General features: G+C 30.0%; 1 protein-coding gene across 6 annotated transcripts in view; it reads left to right on the forward strand.

Moving 5' to 3' along the window:
• ZAP3 (protein) overlaps positions 1–16,409 on the forward strand; it is a 207,186-nt gene that overhangs the window by 167,753 nt on the left and 23,024 nt on the right. For 4 of the 6 annotated variants that reach the window (XM_035355223.2, XM_035355225.2, XM_035355226.2 and 1 more), the window contains 5 exons: positions 1,935–2,021; positions 2,163–2,246; positions 2,401–2,496; positions 2,704–2,758; positions 2,998–3,107. In XM_035355223.2, the coding sequence (XP_035211114.2) occupies positions 1,935–2,021; positions 2,163–2,246; positions 2,401–2,496; positions 2,704–2,758; positions 2,998–3,107 (432 nt within the window). The remainder of the gene's footprint in view (positions 1–1,934; positions 2,022–2,162; positions 2,247–2,400; positions 2,497–2,703; positions 2,759–2,997; positions 3,108–16,409) is intronic. The other 2 variants (XM_035355224.2, XM_035355227.2) reach the window with 2 other exon arrangements.

A 16,409-nucleotide genomic window follows, 5' to 3' on the forward strand; every position in this document is an offset into this window, starting at 1 on the left:
TCATCATGACATGCATCTATGAACAATTTTTAAGTATAAAATACCCTATTTCATATCACTTGCAAAATTTTATGCTATCCATAAAATGTATGCTTTCTGTTTCACAAATTTCCATCTTCTTTATGACATTCCGAGCAGAAGCCATTTCAAGGCATAAAATTAGGTCATGTATGCTTGTGCAGAGTATTGCTTTAATATGTATGGTCCTCATGCAGCAACTTCCTTTGTAGAAGACTTGAGTTCTGTTGACAGACTTCAAGAAATCTTGTGGATTGTGATAGAGGCATCTAGTGAGTGATGAATTAATGTGTATTTGGAATGAAATCAGTATTTCTCACTCTGTGTTTAGCTTTTTTTGGGGTGTGTGTGTGTGGCAGGCAGCTTCAGTTTGTCTGTAATGTTGCTGTTGGTCATCCAAGGCAGATGAGCCTTTGTCCATTCTTCAGGCCACTCATAATCGAATTGCTTTGAGATCTGCATTCATTGAAGTCTTATTGATAACTGAGAACCAAGAACAGAAAACAGATAGCAAGGGAAATCTTACATTATTTCTGATTTCTCAGTTTAAATTCATGGCAGTTTCTGCTCATGCACTATATACATGTATAGATAAACAGATAATAGAATCACATACTACATACAAAGTGTATGGAGAGTAAATTTTTGTTTTTTCTTCACCTAAAACTATATAGGTGTAAATTTATCCAAATTATCAGCTTCAACATTTGATAATGATCTGTGTAATTAAAAATCTCTTGAACTATGAAATGCCATAAATTATTTTTAAAATGTAGTTTTTTTGGGGGCGGAGGTTATGTATTACCTTATCAACTGCGAAATTGTTGCCAAGCGGCGGTCAGCGTGATAGTAGTGCCACTAGTGGATAAGCGTGATGTAACAGCAAATTCATAACATCTGCATTTTTGTTTTTATGTAAACTCTCGATAAAACTCATTCTCAACAAGCCACATTTTGTTTTTATGAGCAAAGACATAAATTAACTACTATTGCTATATTTTTCTTTTCTTTTGCATTTCAAAATAAATAAATAAAATAAAATAAAATTTGGAACATGTCATCTAAAGAACAACAAGCAGTTGATTTTTTTCAAAATTATGAAATACAACCTTAAAAAAAAGTGTGTATTAATGAATATAATATGGTCAGTTAAATATGGACAGCAAAATAATAACATTACCTGCAGAATGTTTGTACTCATAGCTTTTATAAATAGAGCATAATGCTGTAAAATCAGAGGGCCTAACAAAATACTGTACTTTTCTGTCATTGAGACCTGATTCAAAAATGTATCTAGGTATATGTGTATTTATATATGTATATGTGTATATATCAATACACTCGCATACTTGTGTACATGCACACATAGATATATACACTTTTAAATTTGGTTCCACTAACAGAAAAGTACCCAAAATTAGTAGGAATCGATGAAAGCTCTTTTTACAAAGATGAAAAATTAAGTGAGTCAAATACTGATTGTTTATTAAATATAGAGACATCAGTTTCTTCAGAATTCTGTAGGAACAATTAAGGCAACCTTGAGAGAATGCTAACTTTCATAGTTTGATGTTATCCAACTTTCATGGTCAACAGGTTTCTGTAAAATTTCTCAGAAATGGTGTAAGTCCATATATATATATAATATATATATATATATATATATATTATTGTTTTGCAATGATTATTATTATCTTTTGAAATGTTGACTGTCAGATAAATTTGAAATAATTAATATTTAAAAGAAAAATAGATTTTTCATCACATTAAGTAGAGTAGTTTCTAATTACAACAAAAATTTTTAATTTCCTTTTTTAAGCTTTGCAGTATTAGGTTTAATTGTTAAATATATTTACATGTTTTCAGCTCTGTATAGCTGTTTATAAATTTAATAATGATATATTAATCTGTTTTAGGTTTATATAGCTGAAATGGATTGTAAAGATCCTGTCATTTGTCATAAAAGAAATATCCACAATAGGTCATTAAGTGATATAACAAAGGTAGTTTAAAATTTTTATGTATGTTTCAGTATTGTAGTTAATGTTACATCCACAGTGTAATAAAAGTTTTAACTAAAGTAATAATTATAATGCTGCATAATGAGTTCGAGCAGTGCATAGTGATATATTTTTTCTTCATAGATTTTAGAAAATTGGGAACCTAAACCAAGGCATTTTATGAGTATCGATGTTCGTTCTGTTTTGCAAGATGTAGCTATTACAGAAGTATGTATTATTAACAACATTATTCTCCATTTAACTTTTTTAATTTAACATTTGGGAAAATTAATTTTTTGAAACTTTTGTACAGAATCCTTTTGAAACAATTTATATACACTTTAGTTGGCAGTTTTTTAGAAAATATGTGTGCTTTATATAGGTGGAAATGGAAGTTGAGTCTAGTGATAAGAAAGAAGATGATGCCAAGGATGAAAATGCACAAGAAAATGATGCAGAGGAATCAAGTTCATTTCTGGCAAGTAGAATATTTTTTTGGGGGTTGTTGAATTATAACTGTATATTATATTTGTATTTTGTGATATTTGCATTTCTTGAAAGGGTACATAGGTTTGTGCTAATCTACTCTATAACTGTGAGTACTAATATGATCAGATTTGAAGCTATATTCATTAAGGTTATCTGAAGAAATCTTTCAGCTGCTAATTTTGGAAGTTCGTTTCAGCAGTTTCATGTTCCAAGTCGGTGGGAAAAGCTTGAAGCTACGGAAGAAAAGCTAGGTATATATTTTTTATTTCTCTATTTAATATAGTATAGTTGTAAATTTGTATGATTTATCTTTTTTCCCATTCTCCATTATAGTCTCTTAATGCTGTAACTGAAATTATCAGTATATGTAAATCTCATATTATCGTTGATGCTAATGTTACAATATATCTTTTAAAGTTTTCTAATAAACATCTAATTTAGATGGTTTGAAATAGATTCTAATTATGTTATCGTTTTTCTTTAAAAATAGATCAGCTGGATGGTTTGAGGATTAGTAAGAAGAAACATTCATCAATGGAAGATTACTTACAACTTCCTGATGATTATGAAGAAAGGAAATGTGAACCAGGAAAGAAGCGAGTAAGTTTGTCTTAATTTTTATATTGTTGAATAATGGTAATTATTATTATTAATTGTTTAAAATTTTATGGTTATTAATGTTTATAAACTAAAGAACATTTGATTATTTTCATTAATGCGACTGTGCATTATTGGAACAAAAGACTGCTTTGTAAGTAGGACTTATTTTGTGGGTCATTTGGCAAAAATCACCAAGTTTATCTGAATTTGTTTTCCCACTTGATAATATGCACCTTGAATGCAAGGTTTGTTCATGACCTATAAAGATTAAATATATTGAATAAAGAGAGGCTGAAAATTAGGCCTTTTGTATCCAACAGTTGTGAATGCAGTGGTAAAATTATTGAAGGAAATTAAATGATAAGGATATGAAGGAACATCGTTGTTTGATAAATTATTGTATAACAGAGCAATTTATGTGTTGTTGAGTAAGTACCTGGAACCAAAATTGCAATATGAGATATACCTGTATGAATTTTTGAGAACTTTTAAAGAATTGGTCAATGTAATTGAAAAAATTTATGTCACATGTTATACATGTCACTGGTCTGTTGTAATTCAATTTTTTTTTAAAGATTTGATGCATATTTTCTTTTCTTTTTTTTTTTTTTTTTTTAAGGAAGTTGAGCACAAAGTGCAGATCTTCCTCCTGTAAAGTTTATTTTGCATTCGGATAGCAAATAATCTCATTTCTCTTTTGAAAGGTTCTGTTTCTGGGTTTAATTTTGTATTAGAACCAATGTAGTTTAAGGTAGCATTAAAAATTTTCTGTGCAACATTCTTAAACAAAATAAAATGAGGAAAAGAGCAACTTGAAAAGGGCGTAGTCTACTATAATATCTTAAGAACTTATCACCTGTTTATATTATCATATAAAAAAAAGGATGGGGAGGAATTGTAAAAATTTAATTTTTATTACAGAATTTTACATGTTAAATGAGGAGGAGGGGGAAAAAGGAGCATGTGTGTGTGTGCTTTACCATGTCTATTACATATAGCCAAAAATTTTAATCATCTGCATAACTAGCACATATGCATCCACTTTACAGTTATCCTAGCATAATATATTCACATTGTTGCATTTTTCTCTGTCAGGGAATGCACACTGGGAAATTAAAATACTGTTCAACTTTCTTTTACTTGCTTTGCTCTAACTGGCCATTTTTTGTGATATCCTCCCCTTTTACTCAAATTAAAATTTCTCACAATTTTTTTATATAATTCATTGTATTAAAATTCTAATGTAGTTACAAAGCATACAGTTCATTGTACTCAGTATATTGGTTCATCTGAAAAATAATGCTAAGTAGCAACATTGCTAATCATAGATTTGGATGCCTTAAAGCTTGTTCTTTAGTGGCTTTTCTGTACTTTTTAGATTTTAATCATTATCTTTATTTTTCAGTTTGCTGTGGGGTGAATAGAACTTTTAATTCAGTAAATGTTTTAATAACTATGGAACTTATATGCATGCCTTTTTTTATTTGATTTACAGTAATTACCTAAAAAGTTATTTTATGTGTTTTTGAGATTAACCAGCAGTTAATTTGACCTAAGGTCCAGTCGGTTAGAGGTCAATTAACTGGGAGTCTGCTATAACTTCTTTCAAACTGACATTGTTAATGGCAGAACACAGTAAAAGGAGATTTATTTGTAATGTTAGTATTCAGATGAAAAATTCTTCATTTATAATTATTATTCCATTTACTAAGTAAACAAAAGCTTTGTGTGTGTTATAACCCAAAAATTTTGTATACAGTTCCGTGAACTCTTAATTACTTCTGCTAACTAACTTAGACATGCATGCGTTACCAGAAATAGTGTATTATCCAAAAATAACAATGTAAAATTGTAATTACACTATTTACCACTTATTTAACTCCTTGATTAAGCCGCTTGTCATGTTCGGAAATTGCAGCAACCGAAACAAATACGTATTAATCAATAGAAAAACTGCTTTTTATTAAAGGGATAAAATTTCATTAAGAATGTAATTATGAAAATATTTTTATAAAAATTTAAAAAATGAATTTCAAAATTGGGTAAATAATTTAAGTATTCGTATTCATTTATTATTATTATTTTCAGATTAAATAATGAATGACTTGATTATTATTAGTTACTAGGTATTATTTTACTTACTGATATCCCTGTTTGCAATGCACAAATCACCATCTATTAAATTCAGCTGTTTGTAATACACTCAAATACGGTTAAAATGGAAGTAATTTTAACAAGTGACAGTTACTGTTAATTCATTTAACTGCTCTTCATTTTTAAATGAATGATGTAGAGCAGTATTTCTCTCAGCCTGTGGTCCTGATCCTCAAATTCTGCTGTTGTGGTCCTCTAAGATTTCTAAAAGAGACCTGTTTATATTATTTCTTGCTGATGACATATATTTAAGTACATTTCTTTTAGAAATATTCTCAAAGCTAAATGAGCTAAATATTTGTCTGTGTGGTAATTCTTTGTATTTAAATTTTTAACTTCATTTTAAGCCACAGCAATGTCATTCACTGTATCAAAAATCATTGTATTTCTTCTAAAATGTTGCAACCATCTTTGAACGTTAGCTGGGAATATTTTTTTTGGGGGGGAAGGGGGGAGGAACACAAATAATCTGCAGAATGGATAACTTCGAATTTGACTTGATTTTAAATTTATTTTGTTGTATAAACGATCCATCATACTTCAACATAAGTGTCTTTTTATGAAAGACAATTGTATATACAGTCAAAAGTTCGTCAGGACTTCAACGATTCCGGATTATAATTTTTTTCCGGATTGTAGATCATCAGTTTAAATCTGGTAAGATGGCATGCAGAAATTATAAAATTAAAAATATGAAACCGAATTGAAATAAAGTAACTGAAAAAAGAGTAAAACGTAACTGAAATAAAGAGCAATTATGATCTAAAGGGTATCAAAATTTACAAAAAAAAAACTTGATATTTATTTGTTTACTTTATTAAACATTTCTTTCAACGCGCGCATGCGTAAAGCATACATTACACATAGTCAAAATTAGAAAATTGCAACCAGAAAACTATTTGATGTGTATTCGTGATATTTATAATGACAATGGATTTGATTTAAATCATATCGAAGACAGAGTACATCGAGATGAAATACTACATTTAGTAAGGAGTTATAAGCCGAATAAAATAGAAACATCTGCCCTGAACATAAGGATAGTGCTGACAGATCCAGTTCATTGCACGGTGCAACATCCTCCCCCCACAGAGCAGCGTGAAATTGATAAACAGATATTGGAATGGTTAGAGAAACAAAGGATATGCCTTTATCCATTTTTCACAGCAATTTCACTTTTTGTTTGATGGACATCGACACATGCTTTCGCTTTATAGATCGTTTGGCAGCTCCAGAATCGGAAATTCTTTTTGGCGTAATCCAAAGTTCAAGCTTACTTTTATAAAATTGCTCTAAGAGTCTGCAAAAAATAATAAGCTGGATCCAATTAGAAGATTAAGGAACAACACACTCTGCAACATTAATTGAAATAGATAATTAGATAATTTTAGCTTACCTTATACCGTCCGTTGTACATTAAATGCGCATGCGTAAACATATGTGCATGCTTAAATGCATATGCGCAGAAAGTTTGTAGCTTTGAGGTCCGGATTATAGATCATTCCGGATTAAACATTTTTGACTGATGACCGAAAGTGTAAATAAAGCATCTTTTTTAGGCCTTTTATATATAGAAATTTGATTTATTGATTATATTAAATTATTATAAAATTTATTATCAACAAATAATCAAATAGTTTAGCATGTTTTTGAGACTACATTTTATTAGTATTATATTACGGGAATTATTTGACATAATTTTAGCAAATAATTTGATTGAGAAAACAAGGAAAGCTGGAGTGACACACCAATACTGCAGAGAATCAATAAGTTGAGTATTAGTATCAGAAACTGCCGACTTTACCGGCATAAAGACATATCTTGAAACTCGCTCATACTTGTATATCCATGGCAGAACTGCCAATAACATCAGGTAGTCTGTCAGAATGCTATTTTGAACCATTAAAAAACATGAATTCTTGTCTTATATAAGACTGTTGTACAGTTTTGCAGAAATATAATGGAGAGAAGAGAAAAGAATAAAGAATTTTGCTCCATTCTCAGTGTGAAAGTTAATAAACCCCCTTTTTCATGTTAGAAATATTTTTTAGTTGTTAGTGTTGCATTAAAAATCTATTTTATAACGTGTGAAGGTAATCAAAAACATAATGAATGACTGAATAATTTTTTGAATAGAAATTTGTTGGAACTTTTTATTATAATTCAGACTATTAAAGACATCAGAAATATCAAGGAGTATCTCTGTATTAAAGTGTGTTGAGTAAAGGAGATTCTTTGTCATACTTCAGGAAACAGTGGCTGTCCAATATATCTGAAAACTAAATTTCATCAAAACCAGCTTTTCAGAACCAATAGTCAATGCAATAATGATGCTAACTCCAAAATGGATAATTCTAGAAACCCTCTTTCTGATAAGAGCAAAGTAACACATTCTAAAAGAAACTATTCCAGATTTACTTTTGCCTTATGACCTAAATCCTGTTCCTAAGTGGAGAACTAGTGGCCAAGAGCTAAAGCTGCTGAAGACTGATAGTTTGGTCCAGGTTTCGAATCCTGGCAAACGGGCTGGCTGTGTGAGCATTTTCCTTGCCTTCTTGATGTGTGACATGTATATTAACCAGTTTCCCTTTGAAAGTCCTCCAAAAAGGCATTCTTTCCCTTATGCAGATAGCCCTGATGCACTTTGCTGTAATTTAAAAAAAAAGTTTGCTAGCAGTTGACAACATCAACCCCCAGAACAATTTCATCGAATTCTTTTGTGCAGTGAGGGAGCTCAAAAACAGCTTTGGAAGTACTAAATTATCCCAATTTAACATTACTTATTAGTATCAATTTACAATAGCTAAGGATGTGCTGAAACCCCAATGGAGAAAATATGCATTTTATGCCTAATCTTTGAAAAATTGAGTACCTATGCCCTACTTTGATTTTTTTTGCACTGACTCTACTATAGCTCCAAGATAAAAGCTGATTCTTTGCCATTCTCCCAAATCCGATCAGTCAAAGATATAGTCAGTACTTGGAAGAATAAGACTTATTTGCATGCAGCACTTCTTTCTATTCTTCACACTAATTTTTGTTTTTCTGTAATTGTAATAAATTTTACATTTAATAATTTTTTATGGAAATATATAGTACAGGACATGTAAGATTTAAAGCAAAATTTAAAATTTTAATTATATTAGGAAAAAATAATTGTATCCATTTGTGAAATACTTAAATTACAAAACATGTGTCTGTTAAAATCAAAAGATCTTACATAAAGCATACTGCAGAACAAAAAATAATTCTCAAGTAGAAGATTTTTGCTTTGCATTTAATTATGGCTCTCCATGAGTGAATTTCACTTGTACCCCTCGCCTTTCAAAGCATGCTGAGCTGCCACATTGTTCATGGATGAAGCCGGTTCTACAAATTTCTGTTCATTTCAAATTTCTAGTCTTAGAATCTCTTCCTCCAGTCTGCAATTTTCGTCCAGACCTACAATTTCTTCATTTAGAGTAGATTTTACATTTTTAATTTCTTTCCTTACAATCCCTAACATTTCTGATTGTATCAAACTCCTCTTAGAGATTTTCTTGTGTGGTGGCTATTCTCCTGTTTGTCTCACCAAAAATTTTCTCATCAATAGCAGCAATTATTTTCTTTCATTCAGCAAGGGCTAAGGATGCTTTCTTTTATATCTGCTGCTTCCTTCATCATCTAAGCAGCATTTGCTTTGATGGATTCCTTCATTTCTGCAGCTCCCTTTCTCATTTCGAAGGCATTTACTTTCATGGAATGCTTTATTACTGTTGTATTCCGCTGGTTAAGTTTATCTCAGCAGCCATGTCTATCGATGAAATTCTTTTTCTCAGCAACGTTCACTTTCGTCGATGTTTTCTTCTCAGAAGAACTTGCGATCATTTCCATTCTGACTTTCAGCTTTTCTTCCATTCTCCTGGTTATCGGCATTCAAAGAAATTCCAAATTTGCTTCTGCACTTACTGGCATGGATTTCAGAGTTGTTTGAAGCAGTCAAACTATGTCTTTGAGAACTTGCCAGCTTCTCCTATTCATATTCTTTGCTTTTAATTTGTTTTTGATACTTTTTCTACAGTTTTTGTATTATGTGATAGTATTAAACATTGCATTCATGTGATGTGCTATGGAATAAAATATTCTTATGGTGTATTAGCACTTTGTAAATTGTAATTTTATTTAACTAGTAGAGATTTATGTAAAATATTCTAAATTCAAGAAGTAATCTAAAGATGACCTTATTTTCTAATATTATCATTCTCGAAGAGTATGTAGAGTTGATTGAAGTAATGTGAAAGCACAGTCGCAATGTTCATTGTTTGAACCTCAAGCAATAGCTATTATTCAATGTTTTTTTGGGGGGGATGTAGTATAAATCTTAAAAATAAATTTAAAAACAAATATAAAAGTAACTTCTGTGTGGAATTTTTCATGAAATAAATTGTATTCCGTATAAACAAAACCTACTTTGTCGTAAATTTTGCATGTGGCTAATTTATTGGTGTTTTTCTATAGTAACAAATTAAAATCTATTCAGTTTTATTAATAACTTTCAGAGCAAAATGATTTTATATGTTTTAGGGTTTTATTTTTATTGCAACAAATATAATACTTATCAGATGTAATATTCTTCTCTAAGGAAATACAGCCTAGTACCCCCCCTGCCCAGAAACTAATTTTTTTGGGAGCTTCATTTGTTTTAGGTTCAGTAAAGTTCTCAGTATTTTCTTGTGATTGGAAAGTTCTTATCTTGATGCATATGGTTATATGAGCATCATTTGTATCTTTTCTGAAAGCTCTGAATGTGCCATTTCTAATTTCAGAAAAATTGTGTGTAATCAAAGCTTTAATTCTGCCTGCATTAATTCTCATCTGGAAAATATGATAAAATATTCAAAGTTGTGTAAAAGTTACTAGTTGTTTAAAGGTCATATTAACTATATTTTCAATAAACAATATTACCATAACATTAATCATGAAAAATGCTTAATAGTTACCATTTTCATCATTGTCAGTTTAGTTTTTAAAAAAGTACATCATTTATAATACATTGTGTGCATAATAAACAAAAGTAGCATCTCATTAGTACTATTATTTTGTTCTAAAAACATAGTTATATGTATAAATGGGGGGCTTATCTGATCTTAGAAGAATTGGAAGTGGGTATCATTAATAAATATTCAAAAATGATTTAGCATGATCAGGCAAATTGCGAAATCAGCACTCCAAAAGAAGATATGTCTTTGATGGAATATGATAGGCACTAACTAATTGCAGTGAGGGTATAAGTTGAAAACACATTAAGTACAGCTGCTGCTGTTGAGTGTTTAAAATTTGGATTATTATGCCATGAAATCCTAACTTATCAACTAATTGGGAGGGGTTCAAATATTGCAGTTGCTGGGGAGTTAGCAAAAGGCTCATATATATTTATGGAATATTCTTATTACTGTCTTGTTTTAAAAAATTAAGTTAAAGATTGTATCATCAAAATGTTTTTAACCCTTAAAACTTAGTTTTCAGTGTACGTTTTAAATTATTTTTGATGCATTTACTCATAAAAGGCTTATTAACAAATGACTTTTATTTCGCATAAGGCATTTTTAATTGTCATAAATTCATAAATATTAAAAAGGTTCATTTCATATATGATATTTCTGTATGTTATCATTATAGTATTACTGCATTTTTAATCCAGTACTTCTACTTATGTCTTTATTTTATTGTGTTTTACTTATGTATGTTTACTACTACAGTCAAAAGTCGTTAATTCGGACACCCATAATCTGGACCTCAAAGCTACAAACTTTCTGCCCATGCGTCGCGTTGATGCATGCGCATAGGCGTTTACGCCTGCGCGTAAGACCTTTACGGCAGCGAATATGGGTGTGCGCAAGCGCAGAATACGTTTACTCATGCACGTTTAATGTATAACGGACTGTATAAACTAAGCTAAAATTATCTAATTCAGTTAATGTTGCAGATTGCGTTGTTTCTTAATCTTCTAATTGGATCCGGCTTATTATTTTTTGCAGACTGTTAGAGCAATTTTATAAAAGTAAGCTTGAACTTTCGATTATGTCAAATAGAATTTCCGATATATATTTACTAATATGTAAAAGATCTACAAAGCGAAAGTATGTTTTGAAATCCGAAATCTGTTTATCAATTTCACGCTGCTCTGCGGCAGGGGGGCAGAAATGCGGCGGCGCGCAATGAATTGGAAGTTGATCTGTCAGCACTATCCTTATCTTCAGGGCAGATGTTTTTATTTTATTTGGCTTATAATTCTTTACTGAATGTAGTATTTCATCTGGATGTACACCGTCTTTGATATGCTTTAAATCAAGTTCCTCGTCATTATAATTCGCTTCCGATAGTGAAGAAAGTGACAGAGAGGTTATTGAAAACGAAAACATTTCGATTGACAAATTAGTCAGTATTCTCGACACAGCAATTATAGGACTTGAACAGCGGAACTTTGTAACTAAACAAGAAATTATGTCTGTTTAATAGAATTAAATAGAAAGTATTATCACATGAAATGAAGCAACTTAAACAACTTGCATCGAAAGAAATGTTTAATAAAGTAAACAAATAAATATTAAGCTTTTTGTTTTGTAAATTTTGATACCCTTTAGATCATAATTGTTCTTTATTTCATAAATTACGGTTTCATATTTTTAATTTTGTAATTTCTGCATGCAATCTTACCAGATTTAAACTAATGATCTATAATCTGGAAAAATCGATAATCCGGAATCGCCGAAGTCCCGACGAGTCCGGATTAACGACTTTTGACTGTACTGTTTATGAATTCTTTTTCAGTAACTAATCACAAGAAAGACTCGTTAATAATAATTATACTTTTTAAAAAAGTGGGAGTAGTCATTATAAAAAAATATATTTAATCAGTTTCAAATTATTTAAAATTAATTTGGGTTGTAAAAGTTGTAATAACAATTCATAATATATGTGTGTGTGTTGAATATGGGGGGAGAAAAGGTTTGTGCATTTTAATTATTCCTCAGATTTAGGTAACAGAAGCAGACGAATTTAAAACATAATTTAAATATTAAGCATTGTTTTAAATCTAAGGTATATATTCTTCTAGTGTTTGGGAAACTGCACTATCAGCATTTTGTAAATATCACTTTTTTTTATATACAAAAAACTCTTTCAAAAGAACAAAGCCACAATATTCAATAGCTGAAACATGAGGAGACTTTGCAGGAATACATCAGAAAGGTATATGTGCAATATCTGCATGCAGTGGTTCTTTTTGAAGTATGACTTCTTGAAGGTTTCACTCTCTCTAGTCACACAAGTCTCTAGGGTAAAGAAATATAATTTCTTCTGTAAATATTGGACATAAAACTTTCTCTTAATAGTATGTTAAGTTGATTTTAACATTATTCTCACTCTTCTTATTTTTAATATCTATGTTATTTATCATCATAAGAGAATCCTGTTATAGTTATAAAGCCCTTACTGAAACTTTCTTTGCATTGATGATGGAACCAGCTTTATACAATTTTTCCCCTCTATTTGTTTTCAGTAATAAATGGACTATTTTTATTGCAGTGTTTTATGTAAACCCATGCTTCATCAAGAGTCACAATATATTTCCAATTACAATGTATCTTCTGCTAAATAATTTTCATAAAGGGTTCAACAAATTGTTTTGCATTTAGCCGCAATCCTTGGCAAAAGCTGGTGAACATTATGTTTCTTAAGTTTTTTAAGTTGTAATTGTTGGTTTATTTATTTATTTATTTTTGTTTTGTTTTGTTGCTACAGATGTATTTAAAGATCCTGCAATTTATTTCTGTGTTAGCTGTTTTTCTCTTGTTACCAACAATTTAACTATAGAAATATTAGAAGCAGTACACACCTTTTTGGGGGTATTTGTTTGGAGCACTCTAGATATAAGTATTGATGTAGAAGTAATGATTGGCAATTTTTTCCTTTCTGATTAGTAATGGTGCTTATTTTGCACTTAGCAGTTGTAATTAATGCCTTGTATTTCACAACATTTTAAAAATCTGAAATAGGAATATTTCTCTTCAGAAAACTTAAAAATGTATCCTTTAATCCACAGTTTGTTTACATGTGACATTTTGAGAGAATAAATTTATTGGTAGCAGACAATATTTCTTATTTCAAATGAAAGGCTGTTGCCAAAAATGTTTATTCCAAAACATTTTTTTTTTCTTTTTTAAAATAATTTATTGAAATCTTTCTAGCAATGTTTAAACAGCTTCTGTATTATCATATTTTGGTAAACATTGTAATGTTTAAGTATTGGACAAGTAACATTATTGCTGCTATTATAATGAATAAAGTTTTAAATAAGTTAATTCTTTCACAGCAAAGTCACCTATATTGTCCATGCATTCAGACATTTGCTGGTCACCCAAATGCCTGCATGCATCTAATTTCTACCTGGTGCTTTGCACCATCATGTTAATGTGTAGCTCATTGGTTTTGAAAGTTTGAAAGTAAATTTTGTTTGAAAGTAAATGACATGCCAGTCATTTTGTACAGTGACTGAAGTAGCTGTCTTATTTGAATGTATCTTTCCCCTCCTTTGTTTAGCGTGAGCACACCCATGGAAGGTCCACATCTAGATAACTCATTTTACTTGTTCCTCATTAGCGAAAATGTCTTGCTCCTATTCTGTCATTTCCTTTCAAAATGTTCAAAAGACTTTTAAGATATTAATGGGGGGAGGGAAAGCCATGCTATATTTTTTGCTTTAAGTTAAAGCTGTCACATTTTAAGAGATTTTTTTAAAGTAATATAAAGTACTGAAATCGTTAAAAATACCAAAGAAAAATATAGAAAACTATTGATGTTCACAGTTGCAATCATGTCCTAAGGGAGCATAGTGGGTGAAACTTCACAAAGAACCACAAGAGAGAAGTAATCACTTCACTAAAGCAGGTTATTGTCAATGCTGTAGCATTCTGCTTGGGGGGGGGATCCATTCCTTCATAAATTCATATATATGGTTATTTCAGGTGTTTGAGAGGAACAGATTTTGGCCTCTCTTGATGCAAAAGAGTTAAATACTGTCAGTGTTACTCTATACTCTAGGTGCTTTTATACAGTAGTTGATTATGAAGCTTTAGCAGAAATATATATTTTGATTGAACATGCTGCTAAAATTTTTAGAAACTTAGCTACAGAAAATAAACTTTGTTATTTTATATAAGTAATCAAATTACGGATATAATGGAAGTCAGAAAATTGGACAAAATTGTTCTTTATACGAACTTAACAATAAGAAAGTCAGAAAATTTTTTTTAATTCGCTGCTATGATCATATTGTTCACGATTGTATAAAAGCTGGTATTGGTCAGTGATTTTCTGATTATAATTGCTATAAGAAGATGCTGTGATTAAAATACATAAAAATTTTTTTTTCAATAAAAATAGAAATGCTAAAATAATTTTTAAGAATGTTTTAAAGTGTTTTAAGAATGTTGTACAAGAGACTGGGAAGATATTTTTTTATTTGCAGTGAACTAAAATGTTATTTCTTTTCATCTGCATGAAAATTTAAAATGAGCAAAATATTAAACTTATTTATTCTTGACAACAACTAAATTTTTCAAAAAGGCTATCAACATTTGAAAAAAGAAATGGAATTTCAGATGCTGAAGTAGCTTGGAAATAAATTTTAATACAGTCAAAAGTCTTTAATCCGGACTTGTCGGGACTTCGACGATTCCGGATTATCGGTTTTTCCGGATTATAGATCATCAGTTTAAATCTGGTAAGATGGCATGCAGAAATTATAAAATTAAAAATATGAAACCATAATTTATGAAATAAAGAGCAATTATTATCTAAAGGCTATCAAAATTTATAAAAAAAGCTTAATATTTATTTGTTTACTTTATTAAACATTCTTTAAATGCGCGCATGCGTAAAGCATACATTACGCATAGTCAAAATTAGAAAATTGCAACCAGAAAATTATTTGTTGTGTATTCGTGATATTTATAATGAAAGATGAAATACTACATTTAGTAAGGAATTATAAGCCGAATAAAATAAAAACATCTGCCCTGAAGGATAAGGATAGTGCTAACAGATCAACTTCCAGTTAATTGCGCCGCAACGCTCCCCCCCCCACACACAGAGCAGCATGAAATTGATAAACAGATTTCGGAATGGTTAGAGAAACAAAGGATATGCCTTTCTCCATTTTTTGAAGCAATTCCAATTTTTGTTTGATGGACATCAAAACATGCTTTCGCTTTGTAGATCCTCAGCTCCAGAATCGGAAATTTTTTTTGACATAATCGAAAGTTCAAGCTTACTTTTATAAAATTGCTCTAACAGTCTGCAAAAAATAATAAGCTGGATCCAATTAGAAGATTAAGGAACAACACAATCTGCAACATTAACTGAAATAGATAGTTAGATAATTTTAGCTTAGCTTATACCATCCGTTATACATTAAACGCGCATGCGTAAATGTATTATGCGTTTACGCATGCACAGAAAGTTTGTAGCTTTGAAGTCCAGATTATAGATCATTCCGGATTATGGACGTCCTGATTAAAGACTTTTGACTGTACTGTGAATTCTTAACTAAAGCTATATTTTAAAGAAAGTTCATTTTTCCTGAAAATATAAATGGTAAAGTTAAACTGAGTTAATATTTTTTGCCAAACATTTAATTTTTCTTTTTTAATTTTTATAATGCTTTAAAAAAGTGTGACTGTTTTCAGTTAGCAATAAAATCCTGTCCATTATAAGAAAGCACACTATCTTGTCCATTAGAGTAAATTGTTGCAAACTCTTTTTTTTTTTTTATATCTTTGTTATAATAAAAGTGCTTTTAATAAATAAAATGAACTTCTAACATCTTATAATCTATGGGTTGCAAAAGTTTTTACTCTGCTTCTTCTCTGCACTGCAGTTCTATGCATTGTATTCAAAATAAAATAAAATCAGATGATGAAATTTTGTAATAATAAAGATTATTCTTTTTCTGTATGCTGTCTCCCTCTTCCTCTTTTTTTTTTTTTTTTTTTAATTCAAATAGAATAGTATTTAAAAAAGAAAAAAGTTAATATTTTCTGTCTTCATGTTTAAAAGAAGAGGAAGAAAAAATATGAAAACAGGCATTGGTATTTTTAAAATTTGAAT

Source organism: Stegodyphus dumicola, chromosome 12 (genome assembly GCF_044657685.1).
Source record: "Stegodyphus dumicola isolate Sdum_Otavi_A_Nest chromosome 12, ASM4465768v1".
In the NCBI taxonomy this organism is placed as follows: Eukaryota; Metazoa; Arthropoda; class Arachnida; order Araneae; family Eresidae; genus Stegodyphus; species Stegodyphus dumicola.